General features: G+C 26.8%; 1 protein-coding gene across 3 annotated transcripts in view; it reads right to left on the bottom strand.

Annotated features, from left to right (window-relative positions):
• Window positions 1–6,395: 6,395 nt before the first annotated feature.
• Window positions 6,396–22,319, bottom strand: part of LOC123297717 (ataxin-1) — a 176,083-nt gene continuing 160,159 nt past the window's right edge. For all 3 annotated transcript variants that reach the window (XM_044879472.1, XM_044879473.1, XM_044879474.1), the window contains one exon: window positions 6,396–8,160. In XM_044879472.1, the coding sequence (XP_044735407.1) occupies window positions 7,651–8,160 (510 nt within the window). In that variant the 3' untranslated portion in view covers window positions 6,396–7,650. The remainder of the gene's footprint in view (window positions 8,161–22,319) is intronic.

The following is a 22,319-nucleotide window of genomic DNA, read 5'->3' as shown; positions in this document are numbered from 1 at the left end:
CAATTATATTTTCATTGTAAACTTACCTCCCTTTCATCTTACTATTCTATAAATATTGTTTGTTATATGATTGTGTTCAATTTGCTTTAAAGGAAAATATATTTTCAGTGTATTATATTTTAATAAAACATATCTTCCATAAATTTTTTGTATTTATTTTAACGAACCTCAAATATTTGTTTAAAAGAAGTGAAAATTTATACAGGATTGGAATGCGAAAGCTAAAAGAATAAATGGTCGTCGCCCGCACAATAATACTAGTGGCTTCATAAACGCACAATAACATTATAATTTTCATTAAATGCCTTTGCTGGTACGTATATAATTAAAGTACTAGAAGTTTATGTAAAAAATACCTACTGAAATAATAACAGAATTTGTACGAATTTCTTAAAAGAAAAGTTATTTCCATGGTAGATATTTTTGTTATATTTTTGCATTTTCTTTAGAGGCTCTTGAAAAAATGCACAAAAATTTTGTTCGTTATGTTTTTACGACTTTCTTAAGAAGCTTTTGGGAATAAGTTCAACTAATTTGAGATTATCAAAAAATCGAGATAATCGAATGATTAAATATTCTCTTTTTGATATGTGGAAACTTAATTTAACATGAAAAATCGGCGGGATTTCGAATTTCCTTGAAGTATCTATTTTAATCAAATGCTAAAATATTTTTCACCAATTTTGATATGGATTCCAAATCTCAAAAATAATTATTTAATTTAGAAAATCGGAATGATCTGTAATTGTTGGAAGATTAGGAAAAAACGAGGTTTAAAAAAAAGCAATCATATTACATATATATATTTATTTATTTTTATTTCTACTACCACTGTAAAGAGCATTTAGACATCATCGTATCATTCAAAATGGCACAAATATACATTCATTTTTAGTAAAATAATTATATAGAATATATTTGTGAGAAATACATAATAATTGTTTTGTTTTATTTATTTAAATATAAACTACATAACTTTTTTCTTATTTATTTTATATAATATTCTCTATTTTAGTATTTTCTTTGATATTTCGTTTAGTTTTTCATTAAATTAAATAGAATATGATCGATTAAATATAACAGTAGTTGTGTATCAATTTAATTAAAGTATAAACGGGTTAAGATAATAAAAATTTTCGTAATTAAATATTGGACTGTAGTCATTATGCGTGGCGTCAAATTGGCGAAATTATCAATTTGATGCCTCCTAAAAACATGACTTGCGTTGGAAAATTAATGCAAATAAAAACATAATATATTCGCAAATAACTAGGTAAGTGGGAAAAGAAAGAGTTCTGTTGATATTTGTAAAGAAATTGGCATCAAACAGTTAAAATTACTTATGTATAACAACTTTAACAATTTCTGCGTCAAATAACGCGAAAAATAATTATCTAAATAAAAAGAAATTTGGCAAGCCCAATCTGAATTTAAAAAGTGAAGACTAAGTCAATTTTTATTTGTGGGTAGAAAATGCTAAATTTATCTAGCAGATAAATAAAATAAATAAATAGATATAAATCGCGTTTTTATAGTAATATCAAACATATACATCAGGCGAATCTAACAGCCCAATGGATGCTTTTTAGTAATAAACCAAACTCTTAGGGCCAAAATTGGACCATTTCCAAATTCAGTCAACCAATTTGTCAAAAGTTATTACTCAAGATACTATTAGTTAACGTTTTTATCAAAAATATGGACTGCCATTTTGATTTGTATTTAGTTTAATATGCATTAAATAGATGGCGATATTAACAAGTACTTTTCATTAAATATTTTACGTTTTCATGCAGACTTATTTTTAAATTATTTATTGAAATAAATCAGTTAAGGGTATGTCTGAAATTTTATTCAATAAATTTTTTATCACGCACAAAATTAAGAGTTGAAAATAACTCATAAGTGTAGTTCTGAGTAATATCAGTAGGTATACATAACATGAATTCGTTTCGAGTCTATTCACAATACCTAATTAAATGAATTTTTATTGACTTCGAGGGAACTAATAAATCTGCAACAATATACTTGAAACCAAATTTTATTTAAGGACTGTTTCGTGAAATTCGTTACTATACATATATATCAGCTATTGTCATTTGTCATTATAAAAAAAACACCCATTCATGGAAATCATACCTAAAAAGAATACTTTACTCCCTGAATTAATTTCCCCCAATCCCTATCATTATTATTTCATTATTACTTGCAGCGCAATTATGAATTTCGAGATTTGTCTAGCATAACATTTTGAATAAATATATAAGCGTGTTTTTATGTCCAAAGTTAGTTGGTGTAGACTCTTATGGTAGAATTTCTACTTAAACTAAAAAACATCTTCTTTAATTTAGAAATTTTAAATGAAATATTCCATATCCATAAAATAAAATATATAAAATCGATAAATATTAAATTTATCAAAACAAATTTACTTATCCCATTTATACTTTTATTAAAATTAATAATTACATAAAAGGCACTATCAGTTCATTTATTATTTTGTATACATAGTAAAATATTGTTATTATTTATCTTTGAAAATTAATTATAAAATAATTTTTTTTATTCACTTTAAAATATATTCATACATTTTGAATAAAATCTATACACTCGTTAAAAATATATATTTTATAATTTTACTGTATTTTTTTTATAGTCCTTATTTAATTGTCAACACATTTTTAAATGATTTATTTATTGAATTATCTCTTTAAAATATAAATACACTATTTTGTTATAACATACTTAATAAATTGGCCTATTAAAAAAAAAGTCTTTAATTATACTAATTTTCGTACTTAGATATTGACACTCAATTCAATAGATAAGTAAATAGTATATAAACAATTAGCTCTGTTAGCAATTTCTTGTTTTGTTACTTATTAGGTTTGCACCCAGATTGAAGGTAAGTTGTATTAAAATTTGTATAGAAAAGTTAAGTTTTTGAAAAATCGAATTAACTTTTTAAAATTATTTTTAGAATATTTTTAAATTCAATATTTATAGACAAAATTTTTTTGAAAAAATATAAAATGGCAATTTAATTTTATTCTAAAAAAGTTTTTGTATGCCTGTAGAAGATTATTTATTTTTCATTGTTCATTTTCTTTGATGGTATTAATTTTTAAAGAGATAATTGTTAATTAATATATTCTGTTTGTCTTTAAAAGTTAAACATTTTAATTATAGAATAAGCTTTTCACAATGAAGAAATATCTATCATTCAAGTCAGAGGTAAATTTTAATTTTCCAAATATAATAAAAAAGAAATCATAATTAAATTACGAAATACTTAGGAAATGGATTCGGCAGTTTAAACTAATTTAAAAACATCACTCTAAATACAAAAGTGTTCATTTTACACATTTTATATTCGTTGCAGCAATTTTGTATGCAATTGAGTGTGTGTGTGTGTGTAGTTTTGATAAACGAAAATTTCAAATTTAAAGTACCAGAAGAATATTAGTTTTAACATCTTTTTCATTGAAACTCACTAGGAATGTGTTTTAATTAACACATTTTTAAAATGTGAATACATTCTTTAGTGTATGAAATGTGTTTCAATTAACACGCACACAAAATGTGTAGTTACTAGTTACTACATCTAGTTCACAAATAAAATTTGTAAATGTAACAACTCAATCGTTTTTAGAGCTGTTCAAATTTTCATTTTTGCTTTGTTAAAAAGAGCAACCGCCATTGTTAAAAACAAATTAAAATTTGACTGAAAAATATTAATAATTTCTTTGAATATAAACGTAAGACGAATTTTCGCGTTAATCAGATTAAACTATCGTGATTATCATGGTATCAGAAGTAAGGGACACAATTTTTTGTAATTCAGTGTAAATATTTTTGACACTCATTTTAGTTACACAATGTGGCAAAATGAACAACATTTTGTAACTATAATGAGTATCAAAATTATGAAATTTCGTAACTTAATTGCAAAAAATCATGTATATATATAAAAACGATGCAAAACATCGTGTTTTTTGCACATGATGTGTTGAATCACTAGCTGATGATTAAAATATGTTGATAAAACATCACATCTAGTGCAAAAACATTTTTGTTCATAAAAAGTTCTCAAATAAAAATGGATCGTTAAAATTGTCAAAAGGGGTCATCCGAAATACTATTTTAGTTTTTAAATGAAGGAAGTGTAGATAAATCAGATTAAAGTTCCAATTCGCCTATAATAAATAATGACAAAATGAAATAGAGAATAAAGCAGAGAAATGAAAGTAATTTGAAAATTTTATTAAGACATTATTTGTTTTTTTTTGTTTTTTTTTTTTATAAATATGTAACATTTTACAATATTCAATTATAATAATATAATAACAGTCGAAAAAATATAATGAGTGATAAAAATACGGTGAGAAAATATGTAAAAATTATTTATTTAATATATAATATTTTTTGTTTTATCTAATTAATAAAATTTTTATTAATAATTATACTTTTTTTTTTCAAAATTCAACAATCTATATTTAATTATTTATCACAAAAATTGACATTAATTTTTATACAAGATTTTTTTTAATACAATTGAAAAGCTAAACTTTGTTTACTTTTCAAAAAATCAGTGAAATTGAACAAATTTTAAAATGAAAAATACTGCATTTTTAAAAATAAAGACCAATAAGCAAAATAATTATTCTTATTTCTATTTAACTGTTTTTAAATTTTTATATTCGTTTTTTAACATTTAAGGCAATAATTTTTATTTAAGGCAAAGTCAGTAGCGTTTCAAATGTGAATAATTATTAAAATTGAAACAGATTTTGTTATTGACAATTTAATAGATTTTATAAATAATGGATCGACAATTTTTTTTTTTTGGAAATTAGTATGAAAAGCCTTTTATTAAATATTTTATTAATAACAATAAAAGCTTAGAATTTTTTAATTTCCAAACAGGCAGTAGGGTGCAACAAACATTTATATAAAGTTTCTATTTTTCATATTTTTCTACATGATGAAAAATAGATTCAACAAATTTTTAACACATTTAGATACTAAACAATTAATGCCCGATGAGAAAAATTTGAAAAAAAGACATTCAACAGATAACATACAAATACAATTTTTCCAAATTTTTTTTACTGCATCACAGCCAAGAATCAACATGGAACCAAGAATATAATAGATTCTCTTGTGTATAAAAAAGTGGACTGGAAAAATTTTACATTGAAATTTAAGCGTGTGGTTGTTTTTTGATTTTCGTAATTTTTTTTAAAGAGAATATTATTATTGTGTTTTAAAAATAATTATATACAATTTTTTCTTAAAAAATTATATGTGCAAAGTTTTTCATATACAACATAAATACAATTTTCATTTTTCTTACTATGATATGAATTATTTATTTTATATAAATTTTTTTTAGTATTTAAAAAAATTTTTTATAAGTAACTAAATTATCACGATTATTTGTGAAATGATTGTTAAATGAATTGAATAAAATAAAAATGAATATTAAATTGATAAACGAAAACAAATTCTATCACACACCCTGAAATTACATAATATAGACCAGCCGTTAGAGTAAAATGTACGATTAGGTACTGAAATATTCTTTTCTGGCGTATTTTAACATAAAATCTGGTGTAATTCTGTAAAAACTATTTTAGAAGAAAAACTGTGTCAAAAAAATCATTCCTCTGTTGTTGGATTCTCTCCGAAAAGTATACCCAGAATTAAAAAACTTGAAAAAGGCTCGTTTTCATGTTTTTATTCCGTATATTTTCGGATTAAAAAAATTAAAGATATGTGGTTATATTACCTACTTCAAGAGTAAAAATTTTACTTGATAGTTCTGCAATAAATTACTACGCCTAAACTGCTTACAATGCACTTCCTTAAATTATTTCGCGCCAGCATTGCGATACAATTTTGCTTACGTGTATCACCTTATTTTGTTCCCAAAACTGAAATTAAAAATTTCTGGTGATTGCTTTGAATTGAGCGAATCCATAAAACAAAATTCGTTGGAAGAAGTGAAGCCGTATACAAAGGCAAAGGCGTGTTGACAAAATAAATATTAATGCCAGAACAAAGTCGTATATTTTATTAAAAAATTTCCGGAACTTTTTTGGCAGATTACTATGCTTACTTATAGCTTTAACAAACTTTGAACTAATTCAGTAAAAATTTCCAATACTCGATCGTACAATTCTCTAATGGTTGGTCTAAATTCTAATAAAAACGAATATTTTCATATCTTCGGTTGTATTTTTTTGAAGGGAATTTTTTTTGTGTGTGTTGTTGACAAGCACACAAATTCAATATATATTTTTTTTATTCCTTTTATCACATTTTTAATTATCAGTTCTTCATTCATGCAAAATGATTTTTTTTTTGTTAAAAATACAACGTGATATAAAATTTTTAATAGTTAAATATTATTTCTCAATCATGTATTTGGCGTCAATCGTTTTTTGTTTTTGAGATCATAAACAGACAGCCACCTCGAGGTAGGCGAGCGTATTATCATCAATTATGTTTTATTTTACATATCTAAATAAATGGCTTAATTTCTATTGAATTCTCATTCTTTTATAAAATTAAATATGTTTTTACAAAAATTAAAATAATGCCGGTTTAGAAAGAATACTCTTCTTGGAACTTAACTTTTAAGATTGTCTTTTCTAGACAAGGAACCTGTGAATTTCTGAAATGTATCGTGCATGTAATGTATATGCATTGATAGCGACACATAGACACGAAGGTGGGCACGAAAATTTCAATGAATTAAACTGTTTTCGTAGAGAAACTTATAATTGTAAATTAGATGCTCCTAAACTTCTCCTTATATTTGTGTTTCTTTAGGTTAATCTACACGCATATATTTCGACTCTAAATTTTAATAAGTATGATCTTCTAGGGTTTGAAGTTATTACTCCTGCAACATTTTAAATCTACATTAGAATAGCGATCTCGTTATTTCACTGAAAAAACGAGAAGTACTCGTTGCAAGAAAATATTTTTATTTAGCTGCGAATAAAAATAAAAAATACTGAACTGTCTGCCCTTACCCTCCTCCGGCCACACATTTTCAAGACCTATTAGTATTATTTACGACATGTGAGAAAATAACGTAGTGTTGTTTTACGAAGAAGATAAAATTATTGGTTGAGAATTACCAAGAAATTTCGCCAATTGAGAGTCAAATTTTTTAAAATCAGTTAAAATATTATTGAATACAATTAATTGACTATTTTGTGTATACAATAAATGGGTGGCTGCATGTCTTATTTTGATAAAATGACAGTTTATTTTTCGACATACGTATTTAATAATTAAACGTCTTTATGAATTATTTTTTGAATCTATCACTTCATTGCATTAAATAATACTCAAGTTTTAATAAAAACAGCGATTTCTAATATATATCGTTGGTGCACTCCTTTAAAAAAATTTTTTTGGCACACTTTTTGTTTTTGTCACAGTTTGTATTTTTTCTAGTTATTGCACGTTTTGTAACACACGAAATCGCTATTGAAATCATTCTTTTGATTCCTCCAATCCGATGGGAATCGCTTACGTATAGATCACATTATTTTTAAATAATACAATTTCACCGTAACATCAGATCTGTGTTTTTAAAAATTTAAATTTTGGTAAAATAGTTTTAAAGTACGATCATTCTTTGTGTCTGCGTGGAGTATGCGGTGAATCATCGTCACATATTTGATCCGGTGCAGACCAACGACGTTTTCGAGCATTTGATGCTTCAATTGCAGCAACTTCTTCGGCTGAATGTGTCCGTTGTGGTTGATTTAACATAAATTGTGTGGAAGTTGATGTCGTACCACCTGATGTTGTTACGGTTGTCTTTGGTGATATTTGTCGGGTTGTCATTGCGGTTGTTGTAGCTGTTGTCGTGATTGTTGGTGATTTTGATGTTATACTTCTACTACTGCCACCACCCGTCACAAAATGTTGCGTTTCTGCCATGGATTTTTGTATACTACTTGACACTGAATTGGACGATGTATTACTTTCACGTGGCATTAATGTTATACAAATATCACCGACTTGTAATTTATGACACTTTAATCCAAAACACTGTAATGTACGTTCGGGAACACATGATGCCCAACCTTGACCATAAATGAATAACGGATGTTCTAATAATGTTTCAATTTCAACCTGCAATTGCAAAAAAAGAGTATATAAATAAATTGTCATTTTGTATTACTAATATAAATAAATTTTGTTTGTTGCACTTGGAGAAAAAATACAATAAGTATTGAAACGTCGTGGAAACGTTCGAAATTATTAAATAAACGATGTGTTGTAAAAAACAATTTTAAATGGCATCGAGGGGACTAAAACATATAGTTTAATATGTAAAATGATTGTTATGACCGAAACATGTCATATAATTAATTTGATAATTGTATAAACGACATGTAGATAAAATCGTAGCTTTTATCATATTTGAACTCCTTTCCTGCAAAGATCATTGAAGATATCGAGATGCATTAAGCAATGTAGAAAATAAATATAATTTCTACTATAATAAAAGAAATTTATTCAGGGATTTTTTTTTTAGTTTCATGCTCTGTTTTAATTGAATACATAAACCACTCCTTTTTTTAAATACAATACATGTAGAGTACAGTATTATTATATACAAGGTGTCTCAAAAAAATTATAAATTGATGAAGTTTCAACGAGACGAACTACAACACAAGTACTCAGTTGCGAGTAAAGTTTGAAGAAGAACATGAACATACTCCGGCCTCATAAGAGGAATAGAAGTGAGAGTTCAGTTGGTATCAGGGATTGTAATCAAATGTCCCCAAATATCAATGATTTTGAACTAGGAAAGTTTTGAATTTCATCGATTAGTTTTATCAGCTGTGCCTGTACCACAATAGACAACAATCTGAATAATTTCGTTAAATGAACGGTGTCTACATTGTTCAGATGGATTTGAGTTATTATTAAGACTGTAATTTTTCGGAACACACTGTATCTGCTAATTTCACTAATTTAGTCATATTATTATACCCTTAATCTTTTAAATAAACCACACCTTACACTAGAATAGTAAATACGGTTTTTAAAGAGGTGACAGAAACTTAAACATGGAATGAGTTTATGGAAAAAGTTTTGTATGTTTTTTTTTATAAAGACATAACTCATTTTAGTAATAAATCAAAATAACATAGCAGATAAAAACTAAAATTACACCGTACATTTTACAGGGTGAAGATGAACATTGAAAATTATGTAAACGTGAAGAACCTTTCGGAATTATTGAATTTTTGTTTTCAAAATAGCTTAATTATCCGTTTGAATATTTCTTTGGGAGCATATCTTTGAACCGTTCTCTTTATACAGTTTTCAGTTTGCTTACTGATACTGGAACTTTCGTTTAGGTACTTTTATTTTCAATTACCGTAAATTATCTATAGACATAAAACTCTAGTTGATTTTTTTATTGAACGACAATTTCTGAGATATCACATGAAGAATTTCACCGGGAAATCACCCCTCTTATATTATTTTAGTCAAGATCTCAGAAACTAATCAAATTATCGTTAAAGAAATCTGGTTTCTGTACTTTTTGGGTCAACATTAGGTACTCTACAGGTTTTAATCCAAATCGAAAATAATTCCCGATTTAAAGCAATTTTTTAAGGAGCCCAGAAAATAGAAAAATATTTTCTTTCAGAATTTGGTAAAACTTCTAAATACAAGGTAATTTTGAGCCAAAAATTTCAAAAAGCGTGTTCATTTAACTTGTTTGTGAGTAAGCTTTGAGATTTCACCAAAAATATTATATGCAATTTTTTATTTCGGAACAATTCTGGAGATATATTGAAAAATATTCATCTGGTTATCAAATAAGCTAGATTTTTTCCAGTTTAATTTTTTTTACTGGTACAAATTATCGTAAATCCATGTACTCGAAAATCTGATTGATTTTGCAATCAAATGATATGTTTTTTAAGTATCTACTTAAAAATTGTACGGAAATACACCCCTCGAATACAATTTTAGTCAATATCTCAGAAAATACTCATCCAATTGTCAAAAGAATCCGATTTTTTTGATATATAGATCAAAATTACTCTAGAACATGATTTTTATCCAAATCGACGACAAACTTTTTTGGCAAATTTTCTTAAGGGGTATATACTTACGCACTCTTTGCGAAAATCGAGAAAATTATAAAAAAATTTTGTTTCGGAATTTCGTGAAATTTGGTGTTTTTTGTATTTTGTAATTTGACCCATAAATTAAAAAAAATTTGTTTATTTAACAATTGGGATTGTATTTTTCTAGATATCGCCTAAAATTTTGTACGAAAAGATTTTAGTTCGGAGCGATTCTGGAAATTCGGTCTTTAATCCATATCTATCCTTTTAGGTAATCCATCGACATGAAACTGAGCTTCAGTGTAAGAAGAAAAGTATTGTGCTAATTCAGTGTTAGAAGACTACCCTGTGCAATTTGCACTCAGTGTAAATTGTGTATACGCTAGGGTAGAAAAATATACTAGGTATATGTTTATCCAGTATATAAAAATACTTCAAATAATTATAATAAAATATTATTAATTACGTCATTTTAAATTGTAATAATTCATTGTTTATTATGATATTTATTATTTATAAAAAATATGTGTATAAAAAAAACTCCATCATATTAAATAATCAGATCTGTTGCACTTTCGTCAAATAATAAATACAATGACACCTAAAATCGTAAGAAGAGAGGGGGGAGCAGTGGGGGGGGGATTTATTGTATTATTATGATGGTTTATATACATGCAAAATGTATTAATATAATTTATGTACATAAACTTTTCAGTTGTATATAAATTACTACGACCCTACTTCTCCTAAATACACATAAACATGTATATTATGTTAGTGTATATGTGTACAATGAATGATCTGACACGCGACTAGTGACCCACGACCAAGTGCGACGACCGCACCTGACCCCACTTCATGCATACTATATTATACTAAGTCAGTTGCGCCCACATGTGTGTGTGTTATGTATGCTTATGTTTTCATGAATACTATATTATTTGGTGCAGCATATCTAATAAAATGTTGACATGCAGTTGGATTAAATTTACCCAATTTAATTTCTCTTTTGTCATATTCATATGACAAAAAAAAAGTCATATGTGGGTTTCTACTGGTGTGTCGAGAAGCATGATCTGTCTGTTACTATCAAGCGAACTGGAAAAACACCTGAGCGCATGATAGACCCAGAGACGGCACGATACATGGTAGTCCGTACGCTACGCTTAGCACTTCGAGGAAAACTAGATCAGGGAAAGGCGTACTCTTGTAAAAACCATAGGGAAGCGAGCAACCACTTCCTGTTGAATGGGGGGCCTGCTGTTTTATCCACTCAGCCCGACTCGACGTCGTCCCATTGAATGGTACACGGCGATTCGGGAACGAGGATAAACGGTGTCGACGCAGTGGTTATGTCAATGAGACATTACCGCATTACTACCGCAAAATATCATACAATGATTTTATCATTTATGTAATAATATTGCCTATATTTATAAATAAATTTTAAAAATAGGCAATACTATTACATTAATAATACAAACATTGTGTGAAAAGTCAAATTAATAATATAATGAAACGATATCAGAAGTTACAAATATTTGCGCTAGCGGCACTGAATTTAGTTTCGCACACAATGTAGAAAGAAATAGGCAGCAAATTTCATGAGAAGTGTCCTTAATTTTGCAACTTTACTAAGTATAAAAACTTCAATTTTGATAATACTACTAATCGAGAAATTCTCAGAATTACAATTTCTGAGTCTCAGGTGGGAATATGCGGGACGAGGTTAGAAAAATGATATTTTTACCTCGTTTCGTGTTACAACAACAGTAAGAAACAATTATAAAATTATTTTAAATTCTGGTTTTGAGTTTGTGATTAAAAGTAGTTCGTTGATAAACAATATAATTTAAAAAGAAAACTGTATCTTGTCTTCATAATCAAGCTAATAATCTGAGTTAAAAAGTATTTTCAATCAATAAAATGAATTTAGAAAATAATTTAACGATAAGTTTTATTTGGAACTCTTATTATATACTATGATTGTATACAGATTAATTTTTTATGTATTTTTAAAATTCTATAGTAAATTTTTAAATGTTATCACTAAGGGCGGCCAACAAGAAATATTCTTTTAATGTTTTGCTCTAATTTTTAAATGATTTATCTAATTTTTAATTTTTATTAAATTTTTTTTGGAAAATTTTTATTATTTATTGGCAACACAACACAATATTGTCAGTAATTGTTAAATAAATTATTCCGGTTAATGGTTGATAGAGATGGGACATTATTTATTTATATTATAGCGAAATTTGAAATGAGTAGGTAACTCAGCCTTCAAATAAAAAAGAAAAATCATCTGCAGAAATCGGTCAATTCGTTTGCGAGTAACGATGCTACAAGCAGACATTTCAAATTTATAACCCTCTTTTTTTTATGAGTAGGAGAGAGAGTTAGTTCAATAAGAAAAGGGTAGAAAGTTTGAAATATGATTGTTGCATATTGCGTTTGGCGTTTAGGAAAGTGCAGAAAGATTTATTTCAATGCTCCAGTGTAGCGACTAACTAACATGATAATTCAGCTAAATCCTGTTAAGGCTCCCACTGAATCCTAATAACCACCGCTCTAGGATCAATCATAGTATAGAAACAAAAAAAAAAAAAAAAAAAAAACAAATAACTTGCTTCTTGAATGTTCCAGGTGCTCGAAAGTTTTGATCTTCTTGCACCGGAGAAAGATATAAAAGAACAATTTAAATTATTCCTTAAAAATTGAGTAATACACGATGCCCTAGTTAACGTATCCTGAATCATACCACGGAATTCAATAAACTTCCAAAAATATGCAGTGTCTAGCCTTTTATAAAAATACAATTACTGTAACATATTGAAATTTAAACAATTAGAATTTTTTGGCCAACATCCAGACGTTATATTTGTTTCATTCCAAAAAAAATTAATTAATATTCCAATCATAAAATCAATATTAAAAATTATTATTAAATATAAATAATTTTAGTTGTTTATTATTTTTGTAAAACAATGTGTTTTTATGTTCCATGTATGTTCGTTCTGTGTACATTACACTATTTTTGTGTTAAAATTTTTTTACATATAATTATTAGCGCCTATTATATTTTAATCAAAATTAACATTCATAAAACAACATGTAAATTAGTAATCATTATTATTATTCTTCATTAAAATTAAATACAATTGTACATTATATTTGTTGAAATTTAATTGTATTAAAAGGAAGAAATTAATCAGTAAAAGAAATAACAAATACTTATTAAAAATGAAAACATATATTAATTTAGTCATCAGAGTATATGATGTATTAAGAACGTTCAATGAATTTTAAAATGATTTCTGGCGTAAAAATTAATTTATTTTTATACCTTAAATGTTCGCTTACTTGTATTAAATAAATAATAAATGATTGAATGTAAATTTATTTGTATTTAAATGAATTTAATGTTAATTTTATTCAATTTATTAAAATCATATTTTAACGTAATTTTATGATTTTTCGAGAAAACATATTTTAAAATTAATATCATAGAAAGGAAGTTCTTCATTTGGTGTTTAAAACTTCAAAAGAAATGTTTCCCTATCAGTGTTTTTTTTTCTTCAACCCATTCTCCTTTTTTTCTTTCAAGGATAAAATATACAATACACTGTTGATAACATTTAGTACAGAATATATAGGGTGGATCATTTTAATCTATTACAGCTTATAGCTTGTTTTGTAGTTAACTAATAAAAAAATCACTTAAACTATAGTTGCAGAGTTGGGTGTGGGACAGCGTGTTTTGACATTAGATTGTGCCTATAGTTCATTAAGATCCTATAAGATAAGAGATAGAATAACACTTTAAATTAGAAAAGAAAATACGCTAGCTTTAGAAAATTGTTTTAGGCAATAAAGGTCATTCGTCTGTGTTACTTTTAAGCCTAGGCAAATTTTCAAGCTCATTTGAAGATCAAGGTCAGATGACCTTGAAACTAAAATTTAAGGCCTAAGTTATGGGTACTGGGGAATGTCCTCTATTACCCTTGACAACTTTTGGCTAAATAATTTTTTTCTCGAGGCAGGATGTTTTCTTTGGATTAAATAACGACATATTTGTAAGTCGCATTTCCTCTGAAAACTAACTATTTTCGAATAAATTTCAATAAAAAAAATGTCTAATTTAAAGTTTTATTCTATCTATTACTTTTTAGGATTTAAATTGGCTATAAAAGCAACCCGGAGATCTAGGTCCAATCTGATGTCAGAACATGATGTTCCGCAGCTATTTTTTATTGGTTAACTAAAAAATGAGCTATTAGCCATAATATATTTAAATGGTCCACTCTGTATATTATAGTATGGGTGGAAACATAAAATTTTTTCTCAAGCATCAAAATATAAAAAAAAAAATATTCGTACAATATTTTTGGTTAATCTACGCGAATAAAAAAAATTTCTATTTGATGATCGGAATTTTTATCTCATTGTCAAAAAGTGTTTTGCTAACAAAAATAAATCATTGGCAATCAAGCTAAGGACGGTAGGCTCAATGTGTTAACTTTTTAGATTTATGAAGTAAATACTTAAGTTTTCCACAGTGGATAAATCGCATTTAATAAATAACAATACTAGAATTATAGTAAATATATTATCATGTTGAATAGATAAATGTTTGCATGTTCGAATTCAGTATTCATTATTGTTGATGGTCATTTTTAAGGTTTGTAGGCTAAAATTGAACACATTTTACTTTTACAAATTTAAAATTATAACCACAATAAGGAATTCATTGTACTGACTGACAAGTTTTACCGAAAATTTATTTTTCGTATCAAAATTCGTATAATTGTTTCTGCGAAACCTAGACACTCAAATTTTTTCAATAAATCAAATAAAAGTGTTTTTATACAAATGGACAAATGAATAAACATACAAAAAGGTAGTTTTTTTTGCTATCAATTACTGTCTAAACTATTCGGTTTACAAAAAAATGTTTCAATCAAAAAATGTTTGCGTATTCATAAAGAACACTGATGTTTGTCAGTTATGAATCATAGTGAGGTTTTAATTGAACCAAAAACTTAGATCGAATTCGATAAAATTTATTTATCGAGTTTCAATCATATGTCAACTTCAAAAAGCACCCTGTCGTCTATAACTATATCATGACGTCACGTTCAATTGAATGAGTTACAAAAATTTCAAGGAAAAAAATTAAAATTATTAAGGAAAATTTCTCTGTTTTGAAAAGCATGATGCTAATTTTTATCTATACTATGAATCTATATTCCTAGATTTTCTACTCTCGATTCTCATGTAGTAAGGTATACGATATGATTGATCGAAATTTCATTAATAGATAAAAAAAGACTCCACCTAGAATAATTCAACACATGAACCACCATTTCCATGTCAACTACAAATCATAATAAATTTTCTACTAAAATATTTCTAATTATTTAAATGTGTTTTGATATATAAATTAGTCTCGGGTTTTAAGCATACCTATCTGATAAGAAGCAACAAGGTCGTTAATTTATATTTTTACAGGCTGTTTGTTTTTAAGGCTTTGTTGATAATTTTTAATTAAACTCGATCAAGTCGTATTCAGCGTATGTTTCAAATTCAAATGTATTTTGTTGATCAACCCTTTAGATGAACTGTACAGATTTAGTTCTAATATGTAGCGAGATCATCGTGTGCTAATTGAACAAGGAGGATTATAAAATTAATTAAAGCGGAAAATAATGCGAAATGTCATAAACTTACAAAATTCGATCTTTCAGATGGAAATTATAAATTGGACAGTAAATAAAAGGTGTTTAGTTAAATTTATTAGAGTCTTGAGAGAAGCTGTTTCCTCTCCACCGCCCTGTCTCCATTGGAAATGTATAAAGAAACTTTTTCTAAAATCAGAGTTTCTGTCCCTTAGTTTTTATTTTCGTTCGTTAGCTAAAATACAATGACCTATTAGTAGTAAAAAGTGGAAATATATTTGGAGCAAGTATATTAGGCTATTTAAATATTTATATCCTCAAATTATACACAATGTTAAAAATTTAAATTAAACATCCTAATCTGACGAGGAATTTAAATTTAAAATATGTTTATATGTTTCTGTTTTTTTTTTTAATTTTTGGCACGTACGAATCATTTTAATAATTAATTCAACCTATTATCAACAAAAAAAACTGCTTATCGTATTTCCTTTTGAATTTAAATATGAATTTTTGATTAATTAAATATTTGGAACAATGGTAATACCATATTTAGATTAAAAAATTTGCATATCAATTTAGCAAAACGTATAGACTGAGAGTGGTAAACATATGCCAATTTTGTTAATCATGGAGTATTTAAATTACTTGAAATTTCATATTGCATACAAATATTTCGTTAAGAGAACATTAAATTATCGATTAAATCAGATAATATCCTATTCATTGACCAAAGTTTTCCAATTATGCTCTTAAGGATGACTTCACTGAATAAGAAAATAAAAATCATTAAATTTTACCAAACTATTTGACAGTAATTTCAACACGATTTTTAGTTTCCGAGGAAAACTTACCTTATGCAGTGCTTTCTTCTCTCTACCATTTTTTAAATTTATCTAAATGAACAAGCATAGTTTTCCAAAGCCAGTCATACCACGATTTAGATACAGACTCAAACTATTGAATTACGTAAGCAGGGTCATACAAAGAAATTCTAAGGAGATTTGCAAATTTTGGAAAGGAAGTAAGAAGAAAGATACTTTAATTACTTTGTGTGTAAGAGTGGCTATCTTTCTACTTTGCTTACATGACGTTAAAAAACAAACGATTGCGTAATCAACACTGTCTATACATGGTATTTCAACAATTAACTCAGTCAATTGTTAACTTTCACTTGTTTTTATTCAAGTTTAGTATTTATAGAGCTATTTGAGTCCAATGGTCCAATGTTTTCAAAGAGAAAATTTGAATATTTTCGACATAAAATTAAATTTTTATAACGTGAGTAAAAATATTTTTGTATACGATAAATTGCAGTATGTACAAATGCAGCCGTTATCTCGTTAAATATCGGAATGAAAGTTTTTGCAAAGAATTGTATTCCTTATATTACTCATATGTTCCTCTAATGCGAATTACGGGAGACGCCATGACTGCTAGATAAAAACAAATCGATTCAGAAAATATTTAACCATTTTCGATGAATAAAATGTTAATATTGCAATTCAGCTTAATTGACAATTTCAAGGTTTTCCAGACCATCGCCAGCCGTGTCTCTGATATTTCATTGATGTATTGAAATAAAAATAACACAAATTTCGTACATAATACAAATGAATTTAATACAAACTGTACCAGGAACCACTTTAGTAGTAAGTTAAGTATAATAATAGAAATATAATATTACTTTTATTTATTTTTTTTTGTGAATAACAAAAATAAATTTTTCATTGAAATATGACACTTTTTGTTTTAGGTTTATTGTTTTGTTTTTATTTACTATTAACACGATATAAATAAAATATTAAATACTTGCTATTGTTGTGTGGAAAATATTCCACTTAGTTTTCGGAAAAACTGATAAGCAAAACAAATTCAATTTTTGATGCTTGTCGTGGAAACGAAACACTAAAAACAGTCAAAGTTCGCAAAATTTGAACAATAAGACGGATTTAATGCAGTTTTCTGTATTCGATTCGTTAGAGTGTCAGGAAATTTTGTGACTTAAATGGATTTATAACTAATTAAAAATATGCAATTTGCATTTTATAATTGCATTTTAAATTAACCGTAAATATAGTGAATTCACAATTTGATTAATAATGATGAAGAAGATTCCAAACTTGTTACTCGGGGGCTTTTGGAGTCGCTGAACACGAATATTGAGTCAGAAGCGTTAGCACGAGGTGGTCGAACAATTATATGTATAACACATCAATCTGGTGCACGGGTGTACCAGGTACCCAAAAACCCCCGGAGTACACACAAACCCCCGAGTAACGAATTTGGACTAATTATAAAACGAATTTCCTGAAAACTTTAAACTTTTTTTGTAAAATTATTAAATAATTTTTTATCAGTGTAATTTTCTCATAAATTTTACATATTTTGTAAAATAATAAGTTAATAAATAGTCTCTCTGTAATTCGTATGTTTAACACCATTTATTTGGTCGCATACATGATGTACAAAAAGCCTATTTATAAATTCATCATATACCATCATCAATCATCTTTCTACAGATATTATATTGTTTAAAATACTTATTATATGTGCACATATTTGAATAGAGAATTACCAAAGTTGCATAGAAGGTGATTGTCTTAACTTTAGACAAGAAAATGCAGAAAAAAATGCAGAAAATGTAGAAAAAGATGCACACATTAATTTGAACCTTTGAAATTTGAAAAATGTTAGGTTTCTCTATTTTAAAGTTTTTATACCCAACTTTTATATGAAAAGAGATATCAAGCTGCATTGGAAACATTTTTCCGTAAATATCACTGCTTATCCGTGAGGGGGCAAATTAGGACAAAACTTTAGTGTCCATTTTCTTCAAAACTATAAAAAAATAAAGAGTTGAAAATTGAAGGTAGGTAGCTTCAACTAGTGGTCTTGTGAAATATTCTTGAAAAACGGAAAAAACTTATAGAAATACTATTGAAAATTTTCTAAATTTTCGAAAACCAAATAATTGGGTTGGATTTTTAAACTCTTCTAATTTATAAAAAAAAATAATTCAAACACTGATATTCAATACTTTGCATACAGGGTAACTCAACAACTAACTCAGTCAATTGTTTGTTTTCACATGTGTAAATTAAAATCTTGGCTAAATTCAAAGTCACCACAAAATGTTCCTCTTTGAAAACAACCACTTTCGTTTTAATTATTTTTCTCGAAATAAGAAATTTTTGTAACAAAAAATTTTCTTATATCAATTAGAAAATCATCCTGTATTCGTTGTATACGTGTATACGTGTACCATTGTGCACCAATAAATTAATGTACTCAGACCTGGTTGATAATAACAATACGTGCTAATATGTATTTCGTCTAGAGTTATTTATTACCTACTTGTTATAATATAGTACTTATATACGTATTATGTATATATGTATGTATAAAGGTATATACGTATGTATGTATGTATGTCCTTCGTTACATTACGTTTGTTATAGTCATTGTTATTAGTGGTTGACTTGACTGACAGTTTATATGAATTATTAGTATGATTATATTATTATTATTATCATACTTTACATGATACGCTATGATTTAGACGTTCTTTAATCTAGAATAAAACGGTATTGTTATGATATTCCGAAAATGTTAGAATGAACTTCTTGATAACCCATATTATATAATACAAGCTGCACAAATGACCCTGGGTGTTGAAAGTACAGTAAAAAAAAAAAAAAAATTGGCAGTATACAGTTGGTGTGGCACTGAAGTCGTGTGAGTGCAACCCCTGTAGTTCACATGACTAACTTCCCAGAGAGTAAAAAAACATTAAAAAAAAGGTCTTTTTAGCCCTCATGGATTATTCTTCGAACATGGATTATTCTTCTAACCGCTTATGCTAGAACGATCATTACCTCCATAGATAAATGATGTGTTTTATCCACTTTTCAAATTCTGTTTATTATAGTTTTTCCAGTTTTTTTATTACCATTATTAAAAAATGGCTCAATTAATTCTGCTGAAAACTCTTTTAGTTCTTAAATACGCGATTACGCGTCGAATAAGCCCAGTCACGTGTTAATGTCATTACTGGTTCGTGAGATAATCGAGGCGAAAGACTCCGAACGAATTTACGCACATAGGTACACACACATACACAGGCATCACATTGAAAAGGTTTGATTCGGATATTGCGGTCTTGAAACCGCGGAAATATGTAAAACTGGAGATTTACAAAATCTGCCCCATTACATTCACTTCCTCTGGCAAGTTAGGAAAAAAAACTTGTTTATATAATGAAATCTGTAAAGCTCACAATATAAACAAAAATAATTTAATTGATGTTAGTTTTCAACAAGAAAAGATCAATTCATACTCGATTAAGAGCCATTTTATAACATAGTTTTATTTTTAAACTGATGGCTCGCGTTTTTTAGTTCGCTTGAACTTAGTAATAATTGAAGTAAAGCTGTTTATTTCATATTGCGAATCTTTTTTGGTTACAAAAATGGAAGTATGCAATAAAATAAATTCACTTAGATGCGTTAACAAAAAAAACAAAGCAAAATATTCTCTATAAAAATTAAGAAATAATACAGTACATACAAATATTCGTTTCCATATTCAGCTCAAACTTGGCTTATGTTGTCTATAATACACACACAATTCAACTTTATATTAAAGTTTGAAGACCACCTTGAAGTTAAGATTGAAATTTAAGAATAATGACTAATTGAAAAAAAACCAAAAAGAAATAATATTTGCTTAATATAAGGTCTGTGTCTAAATACAAACATTTAAAAATCATTTTATATTAACTTCCATTTTTAATTACTTAATTTAATAATAATCAAAATTAAGTTCTAAAAAAACCTGAGAATTTAGTGAATAGTTTAGTTTTATTTTATTTTTTTCTATAATGATATTGGAAAAAATGCACTATTTTGAAGTGAGGAATATTTCTTCCTTTAAAATTATGTTAGATTTGGTTAGTTTTCCAAACACGTAAATAAATACAAAATTTCGTGATTAGTAGATTATTATTACATGTTTTTTGTTGTTTTGGGATTTTTTCTTTTCATGTTTTTTAAATCATAAAATGTCTACATAAAAAGATGAGAAGAAGGCTGAGGGCTTCAATCTACCAAACGTAATTTCCTTAACATTAATTCAACTCTTTCTAAATTTCAACTATCTAACTCAATTTAACGGTTTTCTACATAAAATGTGGAAAATTTTTAATTTAATCAAATTATGAATGAGGAGATAATTTTCTTTCATTAAACTTTACATTTATTTGCAATAAAATTACAAGGAATATTTTTATATAAGTTTTTTCTTTAGCTTTTAGACTATATAATGGAAGATCCAGGCCAAAAAAAATATTTACTAAAGCTGATTTGAGGATTGGTTATAGTAGTTTTGTATACACACATACTGCGGCCAGTCAAACGAACGATAGAACAGGGATCAGATATTTGCTATCTAAACGGTGCAGTTTTACGTGGCCCTAAAATGAATTTACTAAAGCTGAAAATTGTTACACAGATTGCATATTGCATATAAATAACAGCTATGATTGTCAGTCAGTTAGGTGTTAGAACAGGGTTGGTCAGTCAGGCATTATTTATGAACAATAAAAACATCAGATTCATTTATGATTTCCGTGATATTAAAATGAATGAGTTAAAGCTGAAAATTGTTATAATGCTTGTATATTGCATATAGATAACAGTTATGACAGTCAGTCAGTTAAACGTTAGAACAGGGCTGGTCAGTCGCCCCTTATTTGTGAACAATAAATAAATTAGATTCATTTATGATTTTCCTGGTATTTAAATTCGACTGACTGTCATAGCTGTTATCTGTATGCAATATACAAGCTGTAGAACAATTTTCAGCTTTAATAAATTCAATTAAATTATTTTTGGTCTGGCTCTTAATCCAATAGTGCAATAATCCCTACACTATATTATATAAATGATTCATATTATACAAATATGGAAGTAACATGACGTATTTCAGCATAAATATTACATTCAACTATTTAATATATTTTTAAAATTCAATAAGCGTTCATATACATATCCTACATATGTTCAATTCAAATTTGTAATTATACATATAATAATACACCTAAATAATATAATAAATATTACGCATAATGCCATTTTAGAATAGATGTGTTTAATTAGTATTCAAAATATGTATGAACAAAAAAATAAATAAATTTATCTGCTAGTTTATTAATACTTTACGTATATTAATTATTTCAATTAGGAGAAAAATGAAATAAAGCGATGTCTTCGACAGCGAATACTTAGAATTAATTACTTCTTTTGTTCTAATTAGTTCTGAGTAATTTATAAGTATATGAATCTTTTTATTGTAAAATCCAAGTTTAGAAGAATTATATTAATTACTACTTTATATGTTTATAAAAAAATATAATTAGTTGAATGGATTTTTAATTATTGCTGTTTCTGTATGAAAGTGGTCATATTTGGAATCATAAAGATTTTTTTTGCAAGTATTTTTAAGTGTAGACATTCTTAAT

The sequence above is a fragment of the Chrysoperla carnea genome, chromosome 4, assembly GCF_905475395.1.
Source record: "Chrysoperla carnea chromosome 4, inChrCarn1.1, whole genome shotgun sequence".
Taxonomy (NCBI): Eukaryota; Metazoa; Arthropoda; class Insecta; order Neuroptera; family Chrysopidae; genus Chrysoperla; species Chrysoperla carnea.
This window is presented reverse-complemented; position numbering and strand designations above follow the sequence as displayed.